This window comes from Notolabrus celidotus, chromosome 14 (genome assembly GCF_009762535.1).
Source record: "Notolabrus celidotus isolate fNotCel1 chromosome 14, fNotCel1.pri, whole genome shotgun sequence".
NCBI lineage: Eukaryota > Metazoa > Chordata > Actinopteri > Labriformes > Labridae > Notolabrus > Notolabrus celidotus.
Window position 1 is genome coordinate 11,001,357 of NC_048285.1, and position 24,413 is coordinate 11,025,769.

Sequence of the window (24,413 nt, forward strand, 5' to 3'; positions counted from 1 at the left end):
TTCATATTGAAAAGTAGTCTAATTTTTTTTCATCTCTCATATCGTGATGAACTGTTTGTACTTACGTGTACTCCAAACCGTTTCAGGCAAATATTAATATTAATGTCAGATCCTCTGTTTTAATAGCAAAATGATTGTTTGGTTAAAGATGACATGTGGAAAATAACAATAACGTGACATAATTCAGTGGTACAGCTCAAGAATTGAATTTATTTGTCATAAAAAGAATAAAATACAAATGCTAAAAACAAAAGCAACACATCGCCATTAACCGAGATCTTTCACTGACCCGTATGTGTTTTGGAGGTAATCTATTACGGCTGAGGTACTGTACAGAGAGTTGAACACTTTCCTTTCAGGCTGGGAGCTCACTCTTTCCAGCATGTAGATCAGATGGTGGTGGAAGCAAGTGAATTGAGTTCCCTGCTCAATAGCTAAGTCCACCCAGTCCCATACACACTCCAGGGGAGTGTCCTCATAGCCAGCAAACATGGCAGGGTTAGAAAGCAACCCCCGCGCAGCCATAACACCTGAAATCCATATGAACAAGAAAAACAACATTTAGCAAAAGTTTCATTCATAAATCAAACATATTTTGGTAAGCGAACTTGTTTGAAAATGCAAATAGTCCATAAAAGACCTACCATCAACACCAGTAAGCTGGTGAATGGACTCCACATCCCGGAGGTATTTGATGTCCCCATTGGCTATGACAGGGACGGATACGCTGTCTTTGATTGTTTTTATGGCATCATAATGGACTGGCTGGTGGCGTTCTTCTGAAGTACGGCCGTGGACTGTTATCCACGACACACCGGCTGCTTCCGCCTTCTGGCACAGATCCACGGTCTGCCTCAGGTCCTTGTGAATTCTGTGGGGGGGTTGTTATTTTGTATTTTAATGATTTTCTAACTCTTACCTTAATAAGGGAGGTTATCGTGGGAATGTTAATCCAATAAATGTATTCTGAAACATGCAACATGTGTTTTTACTAGATTACGCATAATATACAACCAAACAACTACCTGCATATACTTAGACACTGAAAATTATAGGAGTTTGAAAAATGAGGCAACAAATATCCTACAATATTATTTCACCCACAAATAGATAATATCAAATAAAAAATCGACCCAGATCTGTTACATTTTAAATCTTATGATTGAGAACAGAGTGATAAAACTTAACCATCAGATGCACTTGTCATTACTCTTACCTTAGTTGAATTTCTTTAAAACTGATTTGGTATACTGCCCTGCAATGACTTCTTTTTTTTTGTTGGACATCATAAGTCTATAAACTGATATTACTGATAAGCGTCTGCAATATTTTGATGTCACCTCATATAAAGCCTCTTGAGGTTTCCTTGTCTAGCTCTAGTATCATGTCAACTAATGTGTACCTTATTTTGATGGATGCTGAATAGTTTGGATTATCCACTTGGTCCCTGACGGTTCTGACCATGTCTTTCACAAGCTCAGGCTTGTTGATGAGGCATGCACCATACCCAGCTGACATTGCCCATCTGAAAACACAGCAAAAAAAGCTAATCACTCACTTTCCATTAAGAATGTTAGTTTTAAATACATAAAGCTTTATATCCTTAAACAGAAAGTTCTGGAAAAAATAAAGAGCTTCTCAACTAACAAGAAGCCAAAAATAACTACAGGTTAGTATGAGTTATTCAACCTTTGGGGACAGCCACAGTTCAGGTCAACTCCATCTGAGAAAGGAGCGACCACAGAGGCTGCATCCGCCAGAGACTGGGCATCATGGGCAGCAAACTGCACAATGAGGGGCCGGTCACCTGTGAGGAAAGAGGAAAAACAGACAAAGGATGTCATATCCAAGATTTTGAGGCAGTATGTACAAAACGTATTATCATGACATCTTTGTATAAACACGAGGTGCACTAGAAGTGACTGTGTGAGGAGATACAAAGAGAATCACAGGTCATGTCTGGATGTAATTACTCACTCTCACTGGTGGTGAATTCACTGTCTCTGGCTTTGACAGATCGCAAGAAATCAGCAGCAACTATCATTGGTGTGAAGCAGATGTCACAGTCGTATTTCCTCACTAAGGACCTGAATGCAAGCCTGTAAAAGGGGAACAACTTATTGTGGCGTGAGGTGCAAATGATAAAATAAAGGGATAGTTTACCTAGGGTACTTCTCCTGTTTAGGGGACTAAAGCAGTACCCTAGATCAGTTTTGCAAAAAGACAGTTATACACTTAATAACAACAATTTTACCAAGCTGTTCCTAGCTGTACCATAGTTTAAATCTAACAACCCTGCACAATAGCTGCCACAAATTAAAAAAAACACTTACTTTGAATATCGAACCATTGGGGCACATATTTTTAAGACTTTTCCCTTCTCAAACATGTCCATTATGTTCGTGTTGCCGTTAGAAGTCTTCATTTTTCACAAAGTTGAGTTAGCACTACTAGCCAGCTAGCATAACAAGCTAGCCAACTCAACATTCAAGAGAGGAGTTTCCTTTTAAGAGAGGTTCTGTCGTGTGGCATACATTCATCTATTCAAAGACTGACACAAACTCACAAACACACATGTTTATCACTAGGTTTACTTCGAAACAACATTGAGCCTTTCCGATCCAGTTTACCATGCGTGTAAAGGAGGCGTGTGTTTGAACTCTGAACCCATACGTCACATGACGCAGCACATATGTTTCTGTAATATGTTTTATTTTTCTAAATACCCCAAATCCCTCTTTCAGTTTTTATCTTATGAGGTTTCACAATGAGTGTATTTCTTTTCTGAAAAGTATAAAAACTATATTCGATGTCACAGCTTTCACGCTTCCTGCAATGCTGCCTTCAGGTTCGGTGTGAAAAATGCAGCTTTCCAAGGATGCAAGGATTCAAGGGTTTTGTTACCAACACAAGCTGTCGCATGAGAAGGAACGAAATTTTGTTTCTCAGGTACCGTATAAAAACCACAATAAGAAGACACACAATTAAAGAAGACGACAAGCAAAAGCATTTAGACTGCAAGGAGCAGCATACATAAACAATAATAAATATAAATCTATAAATATAAATATTGTGTATATGTGAGGAAAATGAACTGATTTGAATTTCGTATGTGAATAGCGCAATTGAATGTGCAAATGTACAATGTGCACATTTTTGAGGTAGTCCGTTGTGTTGTATTATTCTTACCAGCCTTTTAATATTTATGTATAAAAACTGTATTCATTTTTAATTTAGAATACATTGCTGAAAAAGAGGCTAATTTGATATTAAGTACAGACACTTTCAACTTCCTACGAAAGGGCTTTGCTAGTTTAATACAAACAGTAAATAGTATTTATATTTAAGTTTATATTATGAGGCCGTAAATCCTGCAGGATATTATGTGTGAAAAGTAATTAAAAAGGTATCATGAAAATAGTAGAAAAGTTGCAAAAATGTAATTCCAAAAGTTCAGTACAAAGTTTGCTTATCCTCATCATTAAGCTGCCCGTTCTAATGAATAGTCTAAATTCATGGCAGATTATGAAGCAACTTCATCAATGAAACATGGCTGAACCAAAAGGACAAACACAAGCGGGTCAGTTATAGTTTATGTTAAGCAAAGTCATCATCATGAAGTGATGAAGGGATGTTGGAAGAGTTTACCTGTTACCATCCTCTTTGAGTGAGGGCTGCCAACAATCGTGGTATCTTCTGAGTTATACACTAACCCACTAAAATGCTTGAGAAACATTATAGTAATGTAAAAGCACTGATGCTTTACTAGTTTCAAAAGCCAGTCAAAAGTACACACTCAGAGGTCGTAAGATTTGATTTATATTGTAAGTTGGATGTTATGTTTAATTGGCTTTTCTGAACAGTTAAAAAGGCCAAGAGAACACTTTCATCTGATATCAAAACTGACCTGAGATATTTTCAGTGGACCATAGCCATATGCAAGCACTACAGGAATTTCCCACATAAAAAACATATATTTTGAAAATAGTTGCTGTGTTTATAAAATGTCATGCTCTTATTGTATCATGTATTTGTGATGCTTGGTGTAATCTTCATCTATGCTAAATTGCATTTTATCTTAACTGTCAATTATTTGTCTACAGCTCTTATTGTATGTCCCATTCTTGGCCACAGTAGGGCAGTGAAGTAGCATGAATAAGTCTAGATTTATGGGACCTGAAAAGGGACAGTTCACTTTAAATCAGAGTACATGTTTATTTTCCTTCTTAGGCAGATTGATTACACCTTCAGCTATCTTAATTGACTTAGTTTGATTCGGTAGCATGCCAATATACTTGCAGAAGATCTGCAGCTCAATAATAATCATCTACAAACTATGTAAATTGCTTTATCTCTCAGTTCTGATATACCTGTTTACCTGGTTTTAGGGGGGCTTGTCATAGTTTTGATATCAATCAATCAATCAATCAATCAATCTTTATTTGTATAGCGCCAAATCACAACAAACGTTATCTCAGGACGCTTTTACAAACACAGGAGGTCTAGACCACTCTATGTCAAATTATGAACAGAGACCCAACTTCAAGACAGGGAAAGGCTCAGTCTGACCCCACCTTAATCCACCATGAGCATTGCACATCGCAGTATTTAGCTAGTTACAGTGGTAAGGAAAAACTTCCTTTTAACAGGCAGAAACCTCAGGCAGAACCAGACTCATGTTAGACAGACATCATGCCTCGACTGAGCTGGTTCTGGAAAGACAGATAGAGGGGAGTAAGAGAGAGAGGTGATAGTGATGAGACGAGTAGTAGAAGCTGTTGCCGCTGGAGTCAAGCACGTCCGTATCAGCTGGAGTCCAGAACGTTCGCAGCAGGAGGACGTCTATGGCAGCTCAGAGGAATCTACGAGACAATGGAGCTCAGGGACTCCAGAAAGGTCTATGGTTAGTAATTTTAATAGGACAGGCAGAGTTACAGTAAGTGATGAAGGGGTTGGGGGGAAGGGGGTGAGCTAGGATCCTAGTGTGTTAGTGCGCCAGTTCCCCCGGTCGTCTAGGCCTATAGCAGCATAACAAAAGCTGGTCCAAGCCTGAGCCAGCTTTAATTATAAGCTTTATCAAAAAGGAAAGTTTTAAGCCTACTCTTAAAAGTGGAGAGGGTGTCTGCCTCCCGGACCTTGACTGGTAGATGATTCCAAAGGAGAGGGGCCTGATAACTGAAGGTTCTACCTCCCATACTACTTTTAGAGATTTTAGGTGTAACTAGCAAGCCTGCATGTTGGGAGCATAGTGTTCTAGAGGGGTAATAGGGCACTATGAGCTCTTTAAGATACAAGGGTGCCTGATTTTTAAGGGCTTTGTGGGTTAAAAGAAGGATTTTAAATTCTATTCTACATTTTATTGGGAGCCAGTGAAGAGAAGCTAACACTGGAGAGATGTGCTCTCTCTTCCTAGTTCTAGTCAATACTCGAGCTGCTGCGTTTTGAACTAGCTGAAGAGTCTTTAGGGACTTATTGGGGCAGCCTGATAAGAGGGAGTTACAGTTATCTAACCAGGAGGTAACAAATGCATGGACTGGTTTTCTGCGTCGCTCTGAGATAGGAAGTGTCTAATTTTAGAAATATTGCGCAAGTGAAAATAGGCTGACCTTGAGATTTGTTGAATTTGAGAGTTGAAGGATAAATCTTGATCAAATAGGACTCCTAGATTCCGAGCAGAGGTGCTGGATGCTAGACTAATGCCGTCTAAGGTACTTATATTATTAGAAAAAGTCTCTCTGAGGTGTTTTGAGCCAATAACAATCATTTCATTTTTTTCTGAGTTGGGCAGTAAGAAATTTCTGGTCATCCAGGTCTTTTTGTCTTTTAGACAAGCTTCTTTAGATAACTGATTGGTTTCTTCTGGCTTCACTGATAAATATAGATATATAGATATGAAAGGGATAATGTATAATGAGCAAGTGGTTCTAAAAATTATATTCCTGACAGGGTGAGCAAGAACCCCCGGCTTTGAGTCGAGGTCTTCAAGGGTCATCCTGTGTGTTTGGTAACTGTCAAGATGAGCCTGAAACCAATGTTTTTGCCACAGTGTCAACAGGTAGAAGGCAAATGTGTCAGACTTTTTTTCTGCTTGTTGATTTAATATGATATTTGTGATCAGACTTCGCTTTTGGTCTTGATAATTAATAACGGTGCTATGGAATGTTAGCCAATCAGGATCAAGTATTTAAACATAGCTGGCTAATAATAAACAAGTTCTTCATTTATAAAAGGAAGTTTATTCATACTTTTTCTTTTGAAAAGTGACCAAGGACAAACTCCTTATTAAAAACACAGATGTTAGACTCATGAACACTTTATTTCAAACTGGCACCCAATAAGTGTCTTATATATATATAAAAAAAGAGGCAACAACAGATACATCAAAAGGCATGAAGAGCATCTAAAACAATCCCTTGCCATGGCTGTGGAGAGACCCGTTTATCAGCTGATAAAATTTAGAACTTAAAAGTTCAACACAATAAATACAATTTCAATCCAAGTCAGCGAAGGAAAGTGAAGGCAGCTTGGGATTTTCACTAGTAAGCCAGTGACTGTTAAAAAAAGGCCTATCCACTTTTCAATGAACACCACACTAGACTATGCAATCTATACTACCTACTTTATCAGTTTACTCTTTGCATCACACAGAAATGATAAATTCCTTAATTTACCAACCTCCTAACATGACATTATGATTCCCAGCCTTGTAAATGACCAGAGAGAAGTCTCTGAGAAAGCTCAGCGTGTGCTAATGTTGCTGAAATACACAATACCCTGTGAAGAAACAAAACGTGAGGAAATATTTCACCACATTCTGTGTAAAATGTCGAGAGGTAAGCATGCATCCAAACTGCAGCACCACATTTCATTACTTTTCCTCTCGTACATACTAGTTGCAGTGAACCATATTATAAGTTAGCAGATTTGAAAGCACTCATTTTGTTTGATTACAACGTGTTCTCTGAAGCAAAGAAGGTCTTATTGTGAAAATGTAAAGCCAGCCACTCTTCAAACTTCATATGACACCAGAAGAGTGACTTTGCTGTGGGCAATAAATATTCTTCTTATCTCTGTCCCAATGAGTCAACTCTACAGTCAATACAAACAAATCAAATGTGAGCATGCTGCAAAATGAAGCATTTCATGAAGTATCCATCCTTTTGCAGATGTGAACACACTAAGAAAATGACTGACTACATATTTCACCAACTTTGTCCATGTCTTCTCATGTCTGATATGCATATAACAGCACACGTGCATCCTGTGCAGGCTAGAACTGTAAAAAGACAACACAGCAGGTCAATGGAAGCCAGCCCTGGGGGAGCTACAGTATAAAAGTCATGGGAATAACCTCAGGCACCTGCTCCCATTCTCCCTCACTGCGGTATCTCTCTCCGTCCAGCAGCCTCCAGTTCCACACTGGAGAGGAACCGTCTCAATATCCGGTGGCAGTCATAGCTCAGCTCTGTTGTGTAAACAGCGCTGGTTTTCTTGGGGTAGATGATGGTGGTGCTCTTGAAGTGCTGCAGCCGATGGCGAGGCTGGAAGTCCAGCTGTGTCTTGTAGTGGCGCCAGGTACTGTTTGGCATGGCCATGATGGTCTGCCTGCAGTGCTCAAGACCCTGACCGATCGGCTGCAGGTCCACATTCTGGATGAAGTGGCGGTCGGAGTCGTAGTGCACGGATGAAGTGTATCTGTGGAGAGGCAAGGTCAGAGCGTGTTAGTTATATTTTGAGATCAATATTGCAATCCATATTTCAACATATTGTTTACTGTATTCATAATAAACACATCACAAGTCAGAATTTATTACAATTATTAAGAAACAAAATGTAGACATGCAGTTAATCGATGCAGTGAGCTAGTCTTAAATTAATTGGTGCCAAAATTAGTGGTGCAAAAAATGCTTAGGGACTTATTTCTGATAAAGGACTGACATGTTGTAAACCAGTGTTGTGTAAAACATGCAGAAAGGAAGGTAGACAGAAACTGAGTTACATGTGCACTCTGTCAATGGTCTCCTGTTAGATCAAGAGCACACTCTGCAGTTGCAGGAGTCTTAAAGTCAAAAACATGTAAACCTGGTCTGCATATCTTCACTCCTGCAGCAGGTTGGAGGCTAAATAAAACAGAACAAATCAAAGCCAACCCACCTTATCTCCTTGGCTGGTAGTGGATCAAGCGATATGCCTTCCCCAAAGGACAAAGGCTGAAGCTGCTGGAAAGGTCCGGTGGGTAGAACTTGAACCTGCAAAGAGAGAAAGAGCCCCAGTCAACAACACACAAGGAGCCAGTAATGTAATTGGCCGAGCTCAGTGCTCCAGTGACCCACTTTTGTCAGCCGGACAGAACATGCAGCAGGTTCCTGCAGGGATGTCAAGAGGTTTTACAGACATTTCAATTATGACATTAAAATGGCTCATAGAGAGTCAGAGAGGAAAGAAATGGGGCATGTGTGAACATATTTTATAACACAAGCCAACCTGGATTTTGTGCAACACCCTCAAAACAAATGCATAAAGCACTTGTGGAACCAATCTACTCTCGATTGTTTCAATTTGTGCAAGTTATTGAATGAATATGTAAATCCATTTATAAAAACACTTTTGGCTGCAAGCTTTCTTCATCTGGTTTACTTTCAGAGGGATTGGAATAAACTTTTTCACCTACCAGGGAGCCCCGTTCCTCGTCCTCAGACACCGGGCTGACGGCCCCGGCTTTCTCCGCACACACAGGCAGCAGCCAGCCGCTGGGGCTCGGACTCGGAGGTAACCCCGAGTCCGGGCTGTCGAGTCCTCTGTCACTCCTGCAGCTCATATCCAGTGGATCTCCTTCACATACATTTGGCAAGTTTAACCTGCCAACCATTTCTAGTTGAAAAAAAAAGAAGAAACGTTGCAAAACTCCCCTGAGTGACACGCAGGTTGCGAAAGAACCAGGTTCCAGTTTCTTAACCCTCTCTTTTGTTGCGAAGTCCCACCGTGTTCACTGCGAGACTCTTCCCGGAAAGGATGCACGGCTGCCCGCTGGAAATGTAATCAGCCGAGCGGTAACTCGGTTGATTCAACCAAGCTTTAAGTCCACAATAAGAAAAGTTAATCCTTCAATTTGAGCGGAAAATACCAAAGCACAGCTAAACTCATACACGCAGAACGAGTTGGGGAACTTAGTGGCTTCTGAGCCGAGCTGGGTAGAGATGTGAGGGTCTCCTGTTGCCCGCGGGTCGCCTTCAAACTTCCTCCCCCCTGAAAGAGGCCTGAACATCTACAAACATGGGAGAAGATACGCCCTTTTAGGAATTTACTGGCTCCTGATTGGATGAGTGATAAGTGGCAATCTGACACGAGGCTGGTCATGGGAACTTTTCCAGCCCCTCATTCAAAAGGTGGTTTAATAAACAGGTTGATATTTTTTCCTGGTATTGTAAACACTGTGCGAATGTATGCAGCTACACCCATCTGATGAAGCACAAGGGGACAATGGTGGCAATGTTTTAATAGTGTTCAACAACTGCCAACTGCATGTGTGGCGCACAGTTCAGACAATAAAAACAAGAAACATTTTTATGCCTGAAGGCAGGAATGTGTACACTGATTCAGAAGCATTTGATCTACAAGAGCTTGTTTAACTTAGAGGCACTCACATCAGTATCCAAACCCAGTGCACCGACTTCAGATAAGGATTCTTATTTATCAACAGTCTGTGTGCTGTATTTGACATCGCTCTTATACACGGGAGAGCAGCTTCAGATCATTAGATATCACTTTAAACATTTAGACTTTTTTGCAGTCTCAGAACTAAAGATATTATTTTCCAAACTATGCAGTAAGAGTCAACAATTTGCCCTACGTATACAAAAAATGAGGCGATACTGTTGCTAACACACATTTTTATGTCCAAACAAAGAAAGCAGTGGAATAAATTATCAAAGAATATCAGGGACTGCACACGTATACAGCATAGATCGTACAAAGGTTCCCCTCCTTAGGCAATGATGCAAGATAAAAGACTTGACGTCTTAAAGAAGATGCAGGGAATCGAAATATCTTCGTTCACCCAGACTTGTGGATTTCATATCCTTAACCTATGTCACATGTCCTCTTTGACTCAGTAATTAAAATCAGAACAGTAGAGGAGAACCTTGAACACAGTTTAAATTAAGATCGGGCTGCCTGTAATCCTCCGAGATTAGACATGTCACACAAAGGTGACATAACCGCCCCACATTCGGTCCTCAGAGTGCTATTACACAGTGCAAAAATGTACAAATGATAAAAAGCTCAGACGTTAGTGTCATGGAAAGAAAGAAAAAGATTACAGATGTAAATGATGTATGCAGCAACAGCATGTAGCAGCTTCTTCATCATTCAGCTACAGCCTGTGATCATGTGACTGCCAGTCAACAACTTTAGTCCACTCTTTCTGTGCTCTCCAATAATAATCGTATTGGGTATTAATCTGTCTGAGGTGAATAACTGCAAGGAAGGTGCTTCACTCCCTACAGCTTTTTCCAGTTCTTGAGTGTTGTGTTTGTGTTCACAGTCTCTTCTTGATGAGTTTCTCCAGTTTGCGGATGCGGGAGGACTCCTGCTCGGGCGTGGGGGCACTGAAGGACAGAGAGGGGCCTCCATCGGCGCCAGAGGGTGGTGTGGGTAGCCTCTGTCTGAAGAGCTCGAGCATGCTGCTCTGTTCACTGCGCTTCAGACCCTATGCACACGAGGACACAGGGCAGAGGGGAAATCATTAAGAATTAAAAAAAAAAAAAGAGTCTTGTGGTATTCAAAACAAATTGGAAATGCAAAAACAAGTTACAAAACAAATGCAGAGCAGAATAACGGGGGAAAACAACAGTAATAACGAAGGCACAATGAAAAAAAATGGAATGTCACAGTAGAAAAGAACTAGGATGTAAATTTGAAAACTTGCTACAATAATAAATGAGTAACATTCTTGAAACAATTTTTTTGTTCTGTATGAAGACGAAACTAGCTTCTAACATGTTAAGCTTTGATTAAGTTTTGAAAAATACAAATCGCAAGGCTGGCTTGCTCACTCACACCTCCAATGCACATTAAACATGTTTTACCTTGTCTATTTTATGCACTTTTTTTAAGTGGTTGGAGTGCATCTGTACACAGATTTAGCTACTTTGCAACAGCGCAAGGCTACAACCATCCTCTAAGCAAAGCTAAAATAAGCTTGGCTAAGGTACATTAAGTTAACCAAGTTATATTTTTGGGCTTTTTCGCCTTTATGGATGGAACAGCTGAAGAGAGACAGGAAATGTGGGGAGTAGAGAGCGGGGGAAGAAATGCAGCAAATGGTTGCAGCCGGGAATCGAACCAGCGACCTCTGTGATGAGGACTACAGTTTCTGTACGTGGGACGCTTAGATCACTAGGCCACCAGCGCCCCACCCATCTTATATTTTAAAAGACAAATGAGCGTAGTTCCCCAAATGTTTTTGCATTGCCTTTAAAGCTCCTGTGAGGAACTTTGTGTTGAGTTTGGCACCCCCTGTGGACAAAGTGATACCTCTTATATTTTTGCTGATCTTGTGTAAGTGTAAGTTGTTTTCTGGAAAAAAACAAGCTGCTGAAGATAAAGTAAAATATCGGGTCTTCCTTCACCTTGCTGTAAATCGTATTGTCTTACACCTTACACCCATTTGAAACTTACAATATAGAAATTCTCACTCCTCCTGCATATGGTCTCGTTTGCCTTTGTAGGTCATATAGAAGCCTCACTATTGAGTTCACTCTGTTTCACATCCAGCTAAAAAGTCCTCACAGGCGCTTTCAGTCAAACCAACTAACCTTCATGTCAAGAATCTTCTGGAAGGTCTCAGGATTCCCGTCAGCCAGGAGCTTGATGTAGTTATCAACAAACACCACCGGTGGTTCATGTGGGGCCATCACCACCTGTGTAAAAAACAGGACAGTTTAATGTAGATTTCAGCCCTCCCTCCTTCTCTGTGAACCATCATAGTAAGACCCAGGAGATCTTTAAATGATCCCACATGGGGCCGCTTTAGCCCAAATGAGGGAGAGGGGGGCTACTACTGACAGAACCATGTAGATCGAGCTGCACACAGAGTGGAGATGATTGTTCTGTATTTAGGAGCTGTGCTCTTTTTTTCTTCTTTTTACCCACCAGTTACTCCATGCATCAGTGGTCAAGAAAGGGGTAGCAGTAATTATTTTGAGGTATAATGAGTCCTAGAAAAAAATCTGCATTAGTTAAGAGCAGTCAGAGAGAAAGGCTTAATGGGGAACAAGTCGTTCTTGTTGTTTTTGACGATAGAGGCTGACTGGAAAACAAGAAGAAGATAGCATTTCCTGCAGCCGCTACAAAGCAGGCAGACCAACACATGGCTGACAGATCTCCACCTCCCTTCTCATGCATATGTATGCCCACAGGAATCATCTCACAAAATGTTAATCCCTTCCTTCCCTCCAACTAAAACCCAAAATAGCCTTTTAAGCGTATCTCTCCTTTTACTTAAAAAATATGAGAAGGTGAGGTGGAAGCTGGGGGAAAACAGAGAAGAGCACATGCATGCAGGGTTCAGGATTGTGTGGAATTCTTTGCTTTCTTTTTTGCCCAAGTGATTTACTTAGCAACTGTCCTGGAGCCACGCCAAGGGGAAGGCCTGTGGGGATCTAGTAAAAAAAAAAAGGCAAAGAAAAGGGGTAGAGGCAGTTTAAGAATGAAAAGGGACATAAAAAACAGGAGAGTGGGGGAAACAGAGTCAAGAGGGGGGTAAAACATTCAGGCTGAACAAGGGTGGATTGAACAGAGAGACAGAGAGAGAGAGAGAAAGAGAGAGAGAGAGAGAGGGGGGGGGGTGTTAAAAGTCCATAGAAGATAACTTCAGAGGTGGGAGAGAGAGAGAGAGAGAGAGAGAGAGAGAGAGAGAGAGAGAGAGAGAGAGAGAGAGAGAGAGAGATGGAGCTGTGGTGGGCCGTGCTGGAAGAGCATGGAAAACAGCCACGTCTCACAGGCATCTAACCAGCCAGGAGAGGCTGTCTCAGACGGACGGACGGACGGACGGACGGACAGACAGACAGACAGACAGACAGACAGACAGACAGACAGACAGACAGACAGACAGACAGACAGACAGACAGACAGACAGACAGACAGACAGACAGACAGACAGACAGATGGACGATATCTTATGCACTATGAACATAACTGAACACTGGTTCACAAAACAAAACGCTAGAAATAAACTATACCTAATCTTTACAGCCAAGTAGATATTTTGACAGCTATGTAAAGAAGGCTTGAGATGTTAAAGGGGAAAAGGTAAAAAAACACAAATTCTGAATTGAAGCATGATTTAATTCTGCTCCAAATTTAATAAAACCAACAAATGAAACACTCAAAACAAAACTAATTCTATTGAAAAAATATGTAAAATGGTGCTTCTTTTGCCAAGAAAGGGAATGGCCTATCATGAGTAAATTAAAGAAAATAATCACCTTAAGCAATTTGTAAAAGTCTTTTGCAACTTTACAACAACGTCCAATCTTATGGACTCTTTTAGCAACCTTCAGCCAGTTGTTTCGGTATTATATCACAGAACATTAAGGTTTTTGTTCAGTATCAGCATACCTTCAGTGTGGTGTGACGTAAGAGAAAAAAGAGCTCCAAATAAGCCACAATTAAAAAGAGACGGAACACCTTTTTTTTTGCAAAATTGGTGCTTGAAAGCACCGCAAGTAAGCTAGCTTGTTTTGTTGTTGTTTTTTTACACTGAACCAGACAAAGGCTAAATATTGCTATCCAAGTGTCTGATTTTACACACTTAACGGAAGTCCTAGAAGCCACTGAAGTTTGACTAAAGAACAAAAAAGGTACACAATAACAAGGCTGTCCTAACCAGCCCAGCCCAAGTGCACAGACATCATTTCAACTCTGCTTCTAGTTTGGAGGCTGCCCATCCCAACGAGCCTTTTATACATGGCAACGAGGGTAACAGTGAAACAATCCGAATTTTAACAGTTAGCAACAAGCCGGTAAAGATAAGCCTTTGGCACCCAAAGAGACATATTATATCCCTCTAGGCTCAAAACCACCTACCCCAAACCCATGCTATTAATGTGTTCTAGATGTGAAAATGAGCCACTGTTTGCGAACACCTTTATTAGGTGATAATGTCAGTGTTGTGTTCACAGCTTGTTAAGCAGCTCCAGAGGGTGAAAAAACAAACGTATTTTGGTCATAGTGACTTTGAAACATGACAAGGACAGTTTTGATCAGTGAGAGAATCATTACACCCGGAAACAAAACCATCAATGGTCCCAATGTATTGCTCTTACTTGGTGGAGAGTGAGCCTGATTCCATTACAAGTCACAATATCACAGAGTGTAATTCAAAACTATTGTTGAGGCGAGACAGAGGAATTCTTTTATTGACCTTCTTTGATGGGTTTGTCTTTCAGAAACTTCGGTCTCAGCCAAAGGTGGAAGCAATTACCTGTGAGGGACCTTAGTGCTGCACAAAGCTGGTGGCTGGTGGTGGTACAAAAGCTTCTCTTTCTTCTTAAAACGCTCACAGAGGGAATCTTTGTATGGCTCTTTGAAATTCCAGGGCCTTCTTAGTACCAAGGGGAACATGAAAATGCTAGATTTGTGTCTTATTTACATCATGTTGTGTCCCTTTTTTCATGTCTTGTGGTAACAGATTAAAGCTTCGTTCACTGATGTTTTGTCTTCTACTGTCACAGCAATGCATCTGAAGCACTTTGAAGTGCTGCAGCAGCTACGTATTCACGAGCCCTATAGATCACATTCAAGCTGACGTGGAGCCGCTTCAAGCTGAATGCAGAAAACACAGAGAGCAACGGGCTTGATGTGAATGCATGCTACACTTCTATAATGTGAAAGACCTCTAATGTGTGGCAGATGGGTGGAAATTATTTTGTATACACTCAGGGCATTATTCCAGGGGAAAAGAAGACAGGCTTCAAATAGACCATATGGAGCAGTGTGCATCCTGGTAGAGAACAATAAGACGAGGATATAAAATATGCAATGGTGAGAGGAATAGTGAACACAAAGCAAATGTAGAGGCTGTAAACATGAAGACAGTCCTACCATGATAACTTCCGGAAGGAAAGACAGCCTTCTGGGAGTCTGAGGGAAATCAAGGACCAGGGAGGCAGGCGGGCACTCTGTGTTTTTGTGTGTGTACATTTCTGTACACTCCAGGGACAGTTAATTGGGGTGGGGTTATTCTATGGCAGCAGCATACCGGAGTCCTCGAGGGTCACATGAGGTAACACTGAAGCACGGCAAACAGCCTCTATCCTGCATTTGCCTCCTCACTGCATAGCAGTCAAACTGTTACGCAGCATGTGTGATCGTGTGTTTTCCTGATAAACGCACAGTTGCATGCTTTTATTTATTAAGTCACTCACACCTTTTCATTGAGTCAAGGGTCGACCACATACCGTGTTGAAGAATATGCATTATGTGTGTGTCTTGTGTTGGCTCGTCTCTCGCTCGTTAAACCAGCGGTGCATGCCCTCCAATCCTCATGTGAGGTGGGTTATTTTATGGTAAACATGCTCATAAAGTGCTATTGTTAGTGGGGTTAAAGACACAATTAAAGGGTTATTCTGCCCCAAAATAACTCAGAGTAGATAGTCTGCCTTAGTGATTCAAGCAGACATTTGAATACTGGCTCGCCATTCAAACCACAAACACTCGAGGGATAAATGTTTGTTCACTCCATTGTTGCTTCTAACGACTGAGCCTCAAACAGTGGAAAAAGCAGTCAGCTGAAGGTCCTGCCAGACTATTCTTGGTTAAGCATCAACACCAAAGCTAATGTTTAACTGGAAATGTCAGCGTTTCAACACTGAATCTGCACAATGCTAACAAAAGATAAAGAAAACTCAATCAGACGCCAATTACTTAGAAGAGAATGTAAATTTCCGAGCCTTTAAAGGTCAGAATCTGAAGCTTGGGCTGTAAAAACGTCCGGCATGAATTTGCCCACCTTAGTTCATAAAATCTGAAGTGTCCATAAAGATAGAGACGGTGATGTTTAAGTTAAATGACTCAGGTTCCTGTTATAATCCATCAGTTAAAGATTCTGAGTTTATAAATGAAAGGTAAACTGTTTAAATGAATCTCTACTTGCTGAAGGAGAAATGTTAAGTAGTTTTTCGACACTGATCCAAAGAGGGGCTTACACCTGGAAATATTTACACCTGGGAGCTGTCTGAGTGGATCTCACCTTAAGGATCATCTCTGCTCTCGTCATGCCTTTCACCACGATCTTGGTGTAGCTGGCAGGGGCTTTGCGGAGCACCTGGGAGCCTATGGAGGGCAGGTCCAGCAAGACTGTTTTCAAGGAGTGAGTGTCGAGGAGGAGCTGGTGGGAAGAGCACAGAGAACAGACACTCAGGGGAGACAGCATACACTTCCCTATGTAATGTTCATACATGAACGGCTTAAAATGTTCCCGTAATGATGACAGAACTTACTTGCTCAGCTCCCACCATGCTGATAGGCTTACATCTGAACAGGTGGTTGATAAATTTGGGAATAAAAGAGCTAAGGCAAAAAGAAGAAGTGACAAAATAAATCAGCTTTAAGGAACCTCTGATTATGGTTAGTGGGTAGAAAAATGCTTTGTGTGTGTGTCTGTGTGTGTGCATCGTACTTTGTGAACTTGATGCAGAACTGTGTGAAGTATTTGCGTGTGGAGGCCAGATTGTCTCTGATGATCGGGACGTTTTGCTTGATGTGCATGATGATTGATGTCACATAAGGACTCTGGTCGCCCACATGCTCCACGCTCTGCCACGGCATCTGAGGGAGATAAGATGAGACAGGCGCTTCATCAGCATCAGAGGCTATACATAAGAATGGTGAAAATATCCTAAGATCCATCACACGTTAAAACAAAAACATCTTATTTTGAAGTTTTGAAAGGTTGATGAGGCAGAAAGACATCCATCGAACCAATGGTACTTATGTAAAGGATAGTATAGCGAGTGGGTGTGAGTTCGAATTCTGACAGGGTGAGCAAGACTTCAGGGTGAAGTGAAGGGGCCTTGTCTCAACCCGCCCTGATGATTTTACCACAGTGTCAACAGGCAGAGGTGAAATGTGCTTTGTCCTTTCTACAGATTGATTTAATATCATGTGCGTGATCTGGTTGCTGTTGAGAATTAAACATCATTGTTTGGAGGTTTTTGCCAATCAGAAAGAAGCACTTAACATAGCTGCGTAACTCGGGACTTCCACCAGATCTGTGTCCAGTCCCGACCGTCAACACCCACCGGTTGCGTTTTCGGAATGCAGCATGGAGCTGGATCGCTGGACAACTGGAGTCATGTTACCGAGGTTTTTTACCTTGGACCGCTGTAATCACTGATTCAAGGATTATCCTCCTCCTCTCCTCATCCATGTTGTCTTTATCAGCCTCTAATAACCTCTGACCTGTTGACTCCAGACCTGGCTCCGCTCAAAATGACATATTGTTGCCATAGTTAAGTTAAAAACGATAACAGTGTTTTATTCTGTAAATTAACCGGATGTTTTAATTTTGTTCTGGTGCCTGACTTCCTGTACCGCTCCATCTGCTCTGTGCCGGCATCCGGCAAAAATAGAATTCTTGCGCATCTGATCCGTTGCGTTCCGGCTGCTGAATCAGAGACGCAGTCGTAACGCAACAGAGCGGATCCAGTGGGGGTTAAAACATTGACTGGAATAGAAACCTATCAGATCCGGTGCTGTGACGGATCTGAGATGGACCGGACATGGATCTGTTGGAATTTGGCTGTTATACACTGCTTAAATAAATGTCAATGATACCATATCCCTATATCTTTTATGAGACATGAAATAAGTGTGTGTTTCAATGTGAGTGTGTTCAACCTTGCTCATAGCAGTGAGGGCAGGGTCACAGGCAGCATCAAGATCTTGAACAAGTAGCTGGATGCTGTTTGAGATTACGCTGAGAAGAAAAAAATCAAAGTTCACAATCAACAACACTTTCTTTACATGATAGAGGGAAGGACTAGACTATGCCTGAATGTTATGTAGTTGTCACTCACGTGCTGAATGTATCCATCTCTCCTGTCAAATTAATTCTTTCCATCAGGATTTTATCGACTTTCTCCTTCAGCTTCTCTTCCAGCTGCAACACAGAAACAAAACCATGAAGCACACATTACGCTGGATTACATAGAATGAAGCCTTTAAAATGTGTGCCGGGCTTATTTTTAAAAACTGACTTTAAAATGTTGCACAAAAACAGCACAGATGAAACATTTCAGGTAATGTAACCACAACTGCAACATGAGTTCCTTAAAATGCTGATGAAACACAGGACAAAGCTTCTGTAACTGCTACATGACAGGCATCTTTTATTCTTCTTATCATAGGTTGTCACTGATGAAACTCAAGCTCAATCTTTTAGGCTTCAATTCATGGGGATTGAGTAATCGTGTGTGTGTGCATGCCTGTTGTGTAGTAGCCAGGCAGTACTCTGCAGTGCTGAGGATGCTACAGATCAGACAGAGCTCGTCCACGGTGAACTTTGCAGCTTCTGAGCCTTCTTTCTCTTTCAGCAGGCTGCTGATTGTGAGACCTCCGCTGTTACTGCTGGATCTGGATGGAGAGTGAGAGGCAATAAGAGAGAGAGAGGAAGAGAGAGACAGAGAGGGGTTAGAATAAAGAAGACAAACACTCAGAAGTTTTTTTTTGTGTTTCTTTTGAGTAGATCTTTTGGGACCCTTTAGCAGCTGCACTAAACCAAAAGCTTGTTTCGTATGACATCATTTAAACAACAGGTAAAAAAGCAAATTTTTTTAGTAAGTGAGAAACAACGGGAATAACTACAAGCAGGCACAAGTGTGGGGATTCTGCACCAATAAGCTTCAACAGCAACCCAGTCATTAATAAACGTCATAACAGAGACATGTGGGTAAAACCACAACATAGTTGAAGCTCCTTTGGAGGGCCCCTTCTGAAACCTCGCAAAACTGATTCTCAGCACACCACAGCGGACGACCATGTCTGCGTGTCTGTAAGTGCACACACTTGCAAAGCGTTTTAGTGGATCTTTGTGTAGCGTCTGTATACGGCTCGGAATATGGGATACATTAGTCTAAGTGAAAGTGTGTAATTAGCATGCATTCATATCTGAGACAGAAACAGACTATGCCTGCCATGTGTTTGTGTGTGTGTGTGTGCACCGCAGCCAGCGATGAGCTCTAATGTGGCCAATGAGCCAGAGATGTTTTCGCTGGTAGCATATTAGGCTTTGCCACAACATAACTAACTCCAGATCCCTCTTAGCATGCCATCTCAATCCATCAAACGCAGCGAGGACTGAGGGCATTAAGTTTTCAAACTAAACTCCTAAACAGGCCAATCACCATACCAAAAGAATGAACAAGTGAGGGCGTGACATGCTTGTTTGTGAAAAGTTAATCTGAAATAAATCTGTGTTTGTGTTGCTGCCCAGAAAATGAGCGATTCTCATGGACGGAATTCCTGAAGCAACAGAAACTAGTGAGTGTGTTTGTCAGCAAGAGGGTGTGTGTGGGACTAAATCAAAATGTATCTCCTGCAACATATTACATATCACCAGGGCAGCGATGAACTAGTTTCTAAGTAGTTAATTTGAATATTGTTGACTTCAACTTTTTCTTCTATGTACAAACTATGTAGACAAGTCCTTGGTTTCACTCTATAAGGAGGTGACCTTTGGGGAAAAAATTTAAATGTTTCAGGAGAAGAGTTGAGGGTTCTCTCTGTCAGTTCCAGTCAGTCAGTTAGGCTGTATTAGAGCCAGCAGCTACTGGACATTACAGGACTGTTAAAGCTAATTCCACTCTGGCTTCAGGAACCACCAAAGCATAGAGAGATTCAGCCAACATGGAAGTGGCTTAATTCTGAAGTTGTTTGATTTGGCAGTGTTGGAGAGGAGTACAACCAGTGGCAAATCAGCACCTTTTAACAGAAGCATCTCTTTTATTTACACACAAAATCTTTTTTGTTTTAAAGTGAAGGAGGTTGTGGAAAGTATAAGTTCTGCGATGTAGGAAAGAATAACTGTCATATATTAATTTTCTGACCAAACCAAACCCATGGTCTTACTTGGGCAGGTTGCCAGAGAGGATTTTCCATGCATACTCTCTCAGAAACTTCTGGAAGATGGTCGTGAGGGCAATCATTGGTTCTCCGGTGCTCAGTTGGGAGCACTGCACCATGCACTTCTTGTAATACACAAAGAGATCGGCGCAGCTGGGCAGGACTGCTCCGCCTTCCTCTGTGCCCGCCTTGGGTGGGCCTTGTGCTCGGAAGTCGGCCACAAACCGATCGATGAGCTCGCCCAGGTTCCTGTAAAGTGAAACGCACACAGGTTTACACAGGCACACAAAAATACACACATGCACACAGCAGGGGGGGGTTGGATTAGTGGCAAATTAATGATGCTGAATTAAACTAAAAACATGTGATTGGTTCCTTACCTCTATAAATAATAAATCAAATAAAAAGAAAGAAAGAAATATATAGAAAGTAACAGGCAGACAGAAAAGGAGCCTGATGGATTCATAGGAGAAAATACTTAAATCTTTTAAAAGTCCTCACTACTACAGTCAACAGGTCAGTCGGTGTGGCCCAATCCCACTGAATCCTGGAACTAAAGCCAAACACAAAACAAGCAGACCACTGTTCTCTCCTGCTATGTCCCACTTGGGACAAGCTGATCTGGCTGCTGCCTGTTTGAGGCCTTTGGATTGAACTAAAATGAGGCTGTAGCTGTAGAATAGGTCAATCCTTACTCCCTTGGTCGGACCAATAGCATTTAACGCTCCACAAAGCCAAGAGCCAGGGGCTGCATGCAAACACAGCAGGCCTGGATCTGTGACCAGTTTCAGGAATGATCACTAAAGCTGGGAGAGAAAAAACTACAGCTCTTATAAAAAAATGAAAACCAAGAGATTAAGATTAAAAAAAGGAGAATGAAATTAGAATTACACAGACAGAAAGAGACCACTGAAGGGGTACCAGAAATAAAAAAAAAAAGAGGTGGGAATGAAAACAGGCAGATCTGCTGCGGCAGCACTTATTCAACCTCTCTCTCTTTTTCTCCCAACGTCTGTGGTCGTGCAGCTAATGGGAAACATTTCTGCCACAGTGGAGACAGAGGCTTGAACAGGAACAAGAGATGGAAAGACAGAAGAGGCAATGAAGTAGAATGGGAGGTGGGGGACCTGATTTATGAGTGGGCCTTGGAAAAACTATGCATGTGCCAGCTTTACACACAACCTGCAACTGATTCTGGGTATGTGTACCACAACACAGTTTGGGCCCGTCTGCTAGTTTATGTGTATGCAAGTTACTCACTTGTCCTGGGACTCTATGTAGACGTAGAGATGAGGTTCGAAGCACTTGGAGACGATGCCGTGGAAAGGGTTGTCTGGAGCTTTTGGCTTCCTGGGCTTAAAGAGGAGAGAAAGAATAACAACGATTAAAAGGATAGGTTTTAGTAGTAAATTGAGTTCTAGGAGTTTATGTTTTACCTCCAACCAAGCAAGAAAGTGGAAATGCAACTCATGTTCAATCTACATTAGCTATGAGCTACCTCTTTCTTAGCAGTCCGTTACAAAAGCCCTGTAAAAACTCACTTAAATGAGATTGTAAGGTTTTAGTTGAAGTGACTTTAAGGTCATTTTTTAAAAAGAAGAGCAAGGTTGAAGAAGAATCACTTTCAAGACGAGAACAACAAAGGTGTGTGCACATCAGTCCATTTGCGTGCACTTTGCATTGATACAAATGCAAAACCTTTTATCAGTGTGTTGCTTTGTCTGCGGTCATGTTGTGAATATTACACTGTGGTTTTTGCAGTATGCTTCTGATGTCATTTCCCGCCTCCCCTTCAGCCCACTACCCTCTTTGACCAACTGTCTGCTGCAATGGCCACATGTGAAAAAGCAACTATGGAAAATTTTGAGGGCAGAAAACCTGAAAATGTCTCGAAAATCTCAGGACTGCATATTTAGATTTGGATTTGGATTTGGAAAATCTTTATTGTCCCCAAGGGGCAATTTGGTTTGCAACAGAAGTCCCAACAAACATAATATACCACACAGGCAATACACATAATAAACAAACATAAGTACATACATATATATGTAATAGAGATGCTGGTTGTTACATGTCAGGTTACCTTAGCCAGATCCTCATCCTTCTCTGTGCCCACTTCCTCGCCTGCCTCGTCCTCCAGGAAGGGGTTTGTGGATTCTAGAGGACTCTCTGGCTTCTTTTGCTATAAAAACACACACATACAACTTTTAAATCGGTTGCTCAGTTGTCAAGAGTTTGACTTCCATGAAAACCTTCCCCACTTATAGAACTTTACACTACCAGAACTCAAACTGTAAATACCACAAACTCATTAATATTGAGTCCAGGTTTTAGTGCTATATCTGTGCAGGAGGCTTTGATGAGGACTGTATCACCAATTATGAAATCTCCCCCTGAACCAAACCTCTGATTGAATAACTGAACCCATCAGGCATGGGTGTAAACTGAAGATGAGACAAAAGGAGCTCTGTGCAGCTGAAATATCATCAGTTCTGAACATGCTTGGCCTAGTTGTGACCAGACAATAAAATGGTCAGATTCTGCAGGTTCTCTGTGTGTCTCCTCCGCCTACACACGGCCTCATGACCTGGATTAAAAAGAGTTTCTCCAGGCTGTGACCTTGAGTACTCTGAGTGGAACACAGCATAAAAATAAAGGAACACTGCACATTAATTGGACTAATCTGCATGCTGCCTCTTTGATTGTTATTGTGACTATAAGTATGGTGTGAGTGTAGGTCAGCAGTTCCATTCAAGTTCTGATTATCTCTACGTGTTTGGGTATCATCACCTTGGATAACATCAAGCAGCTGGGGTCATCAGGCTTTAAAGTTGACTGTATATTGTGAATTTGTGTGTCTAGGTGCTTTTTACTCACTCCAGGAACATCTGTCAGGGTGCATCCTGAGAAGCGTTTGGCCAGAAGACCCTCGAAATTCGTGGTCCTCTGAATTGCAAACAGAAGCAGCTTCACCTCTATCTCTTTGGCCCGTGTTCGCATGACTTTGGCCAACTCCACCCTTAGAAAAACACACAGACACAAACAAAGGAGGCACAGTATAAGTGTGAGAATAGTACCTCTAGTTCCATGCACCCAAATGATACTTACAGTATAGTTTTCATCTTTTGCAAGATGTGTTTTTTTTATTGTTGTTGCAGCTGGAAGCGACACACAAACACGGCTCACTTGCCCTGCTCTCGTGTAGTTGAGTAGAAAAGTCTGAGAGGTGAGGCCACTAGGTCACTGCTCATGTAGGCCACCTACCTACGTCAACTTTACTGAAAGTCTGCCCGGCACGCAATACCAGTGTGGTTCACTTCATAACACAGAAAAGACCCTGTTTCTCAATTTCTGCCTTTTAGACGTAATTACACTGATCTTTTTTTCCTCCTCTTTTCTTGTGGACAGAGACACAACATAAAATATCTGCTACATGGGCTTTAGCAATATAAGATCACATTTAGTCTGGGATGATCTACAATGCTGGTTCCTGTGGGTATGTGTGGTTACCTAGTGATGTGGCAGAACTCGACAGAAATGCGCTCTGTCATGCACCACTCCTCAGGAAACATGCGCCCATACTTCTCCTCATAGTCGACCAGCTGCCGTTTGATCCACGCGTAGCGGCGGTCAATCTTATCCAACCAAGCAACCTGCGCAACAATGTTAGATACATTTAATTAACCTAACTTCTGCTTTTTTAATACTTTACTGTTTCAATCGGATCTTCTTACTTACATCTTGGTTTTCTTGGAACAAAACCAGATACTCTGAAAGATGCTGCCTGATGAACTTCTTAATGATTTCCTGTTTGATGCGCGGGTCCAGCACATTTGCTACCAGACAGGCGTCTCTCAGCACATTACTGGGACCACCTGGTCTCTGGATGGATAGTAAAATAATAGGTTATAAGGTTGGAACAAGGCAGGGACATTATCTGTGTGGGTTAAAATGGAATTCATCTCTTCAGAGAAATTGAAGACTTAATAAATCTGAAACAGAACACTTACCTTGGATCCCTGTGAGGGGAAAGCTTCCTCAAAGTCGGCCAGGATCTGAGTCCCTAACTCGCTTTGTGCAGCTTTTACCCTAGAAAGAAGAAAAAACAATGACTCATCATTATTAGTTGTTTTATCATTAAAACATCACATTCAGGTGAGAGATATTTTCTCTACTTAGTTCACTGAGGAAGACATGCAAATGATCTAAAACCATTAGCTTTCTTTTTACAAGTTACTTTACTGTCTCATCACACTTCCTTAGAAAGCCAAACTACAAACAGATCTGAT

General features: G+C 41.6%; 3 protein-coding genes across 3 annotated transcripts in view; all 3 read right to left on the reverse strand.

The window, feature by feature from the left end:
- Positions 1-182: 182 nt before the first annotated feature.
- dus4l (dihydrouridine synthase 4-like (S. cerevisiae)) lies at positions 183-2,678 on the reverse strand. Its single transcript, XM_034700600.1, has 6 exons — positions 2,334-2,678; positions 1,978-2,099; positions 1,690-1,807; positions 1,403-1,525; positions 645-871; positions 183-530 (listed from the first exon to the last, which is right to left on the reverse strand). The coding sequence occupies exons 1-6, from the start codon at positions 2,423-2,425 to the stop codon at positions 268-270; spliced, it is 945 nt and encodes a 314-aa protein (XP_034556491.1). The 5' UTR covers positions 2,426-2,678; the 3' UTR covers positions 183-267.
- Positions 2,679-6,297: 3,619 nt separating this feature from the next.
- Positions 6,298-9,272, reverse strand: rflnb (refilin B). Its single transcript, XM_034700602.1, has 4 exons — positions 8,982-9,272; positions 8,672-8,871; positions 8,155-8,249; positions 6,298-7,695 (listed from the first exon to the last, which is right to left on the reverse strand). Exons 2-4 carry the CDS (start codon positions 8,867-8,869, stop codon positions 7,377-7,379), a joined length of 612 nt encoding a protein of 203 aa, XP_034556493.1. The 5' UTR covers positions 8,870-8,871; positions 8,982-9,272; the 3' UTR covers positions 6,298-7,376.
- Positions 9,273-9,478: 206 nt separating this feature from the next.
- The window catches only part of vps53 (VPS53 subunit of GARP complex), a 31,206-nt gene continuing 16,271 nt past the window's right edge, over positions 9,479-24,413 (reverse strand). The window contains exons 8-22 of the mRNA XM_034700596.1: positions 24,135-24,213; positions 23,863-24,006; positions 23,635-23,777; positions 23,002-23,143; positions 22,208-22,306; positions 21,385-21,479; positions 20,131-20,373; positions 18,489-18,636; positions 18,081-18,163; positions 17,902-17,980; positions 16,682-16,830; positions 16,503-16,572; positions 16,253-16,390; positions 11,817-11,921; positions 9,479-10,708 (exon numbers count right to left, since the gene is read on the reverse strand). Coding sequence (XP_034556487.1) covers positions 10,538-10,708; positions 11,817-11,921; positions 16,253-16,390; positions 16,503-16,572; positions 16,682-16,830; positions 17,902-17,980; positions 18,081-18,163; positions 18,489-18,636; positions 20,131-20,373; positions 21,385-21,479; positions 22,208-22,306; positions 23,002-23,143; positions 23,635-23,777; positions 23,863-24,006; positions 24,135-24,213 — 1,888 coding nt within the window. The 3' untranslated portion in view covers positions 9,479-10,537. The remainder of the gene's footprint in view (positions 10,709-11,816; positions 11,922-16,252; positions 16,391-16,502; positions 16,573-16,681; positions 16,831-17,901; positions 17,981-18,080; positions 18,164-18,488; positions 18,637-20,130; positions 20,374-21,384; positions 21,480-22,207; positions 22,307-23,001; positions 23,144-23,634; positions 23,778-23,862; positions 24,007-24,134; positions 24,214-24,413) is intronic.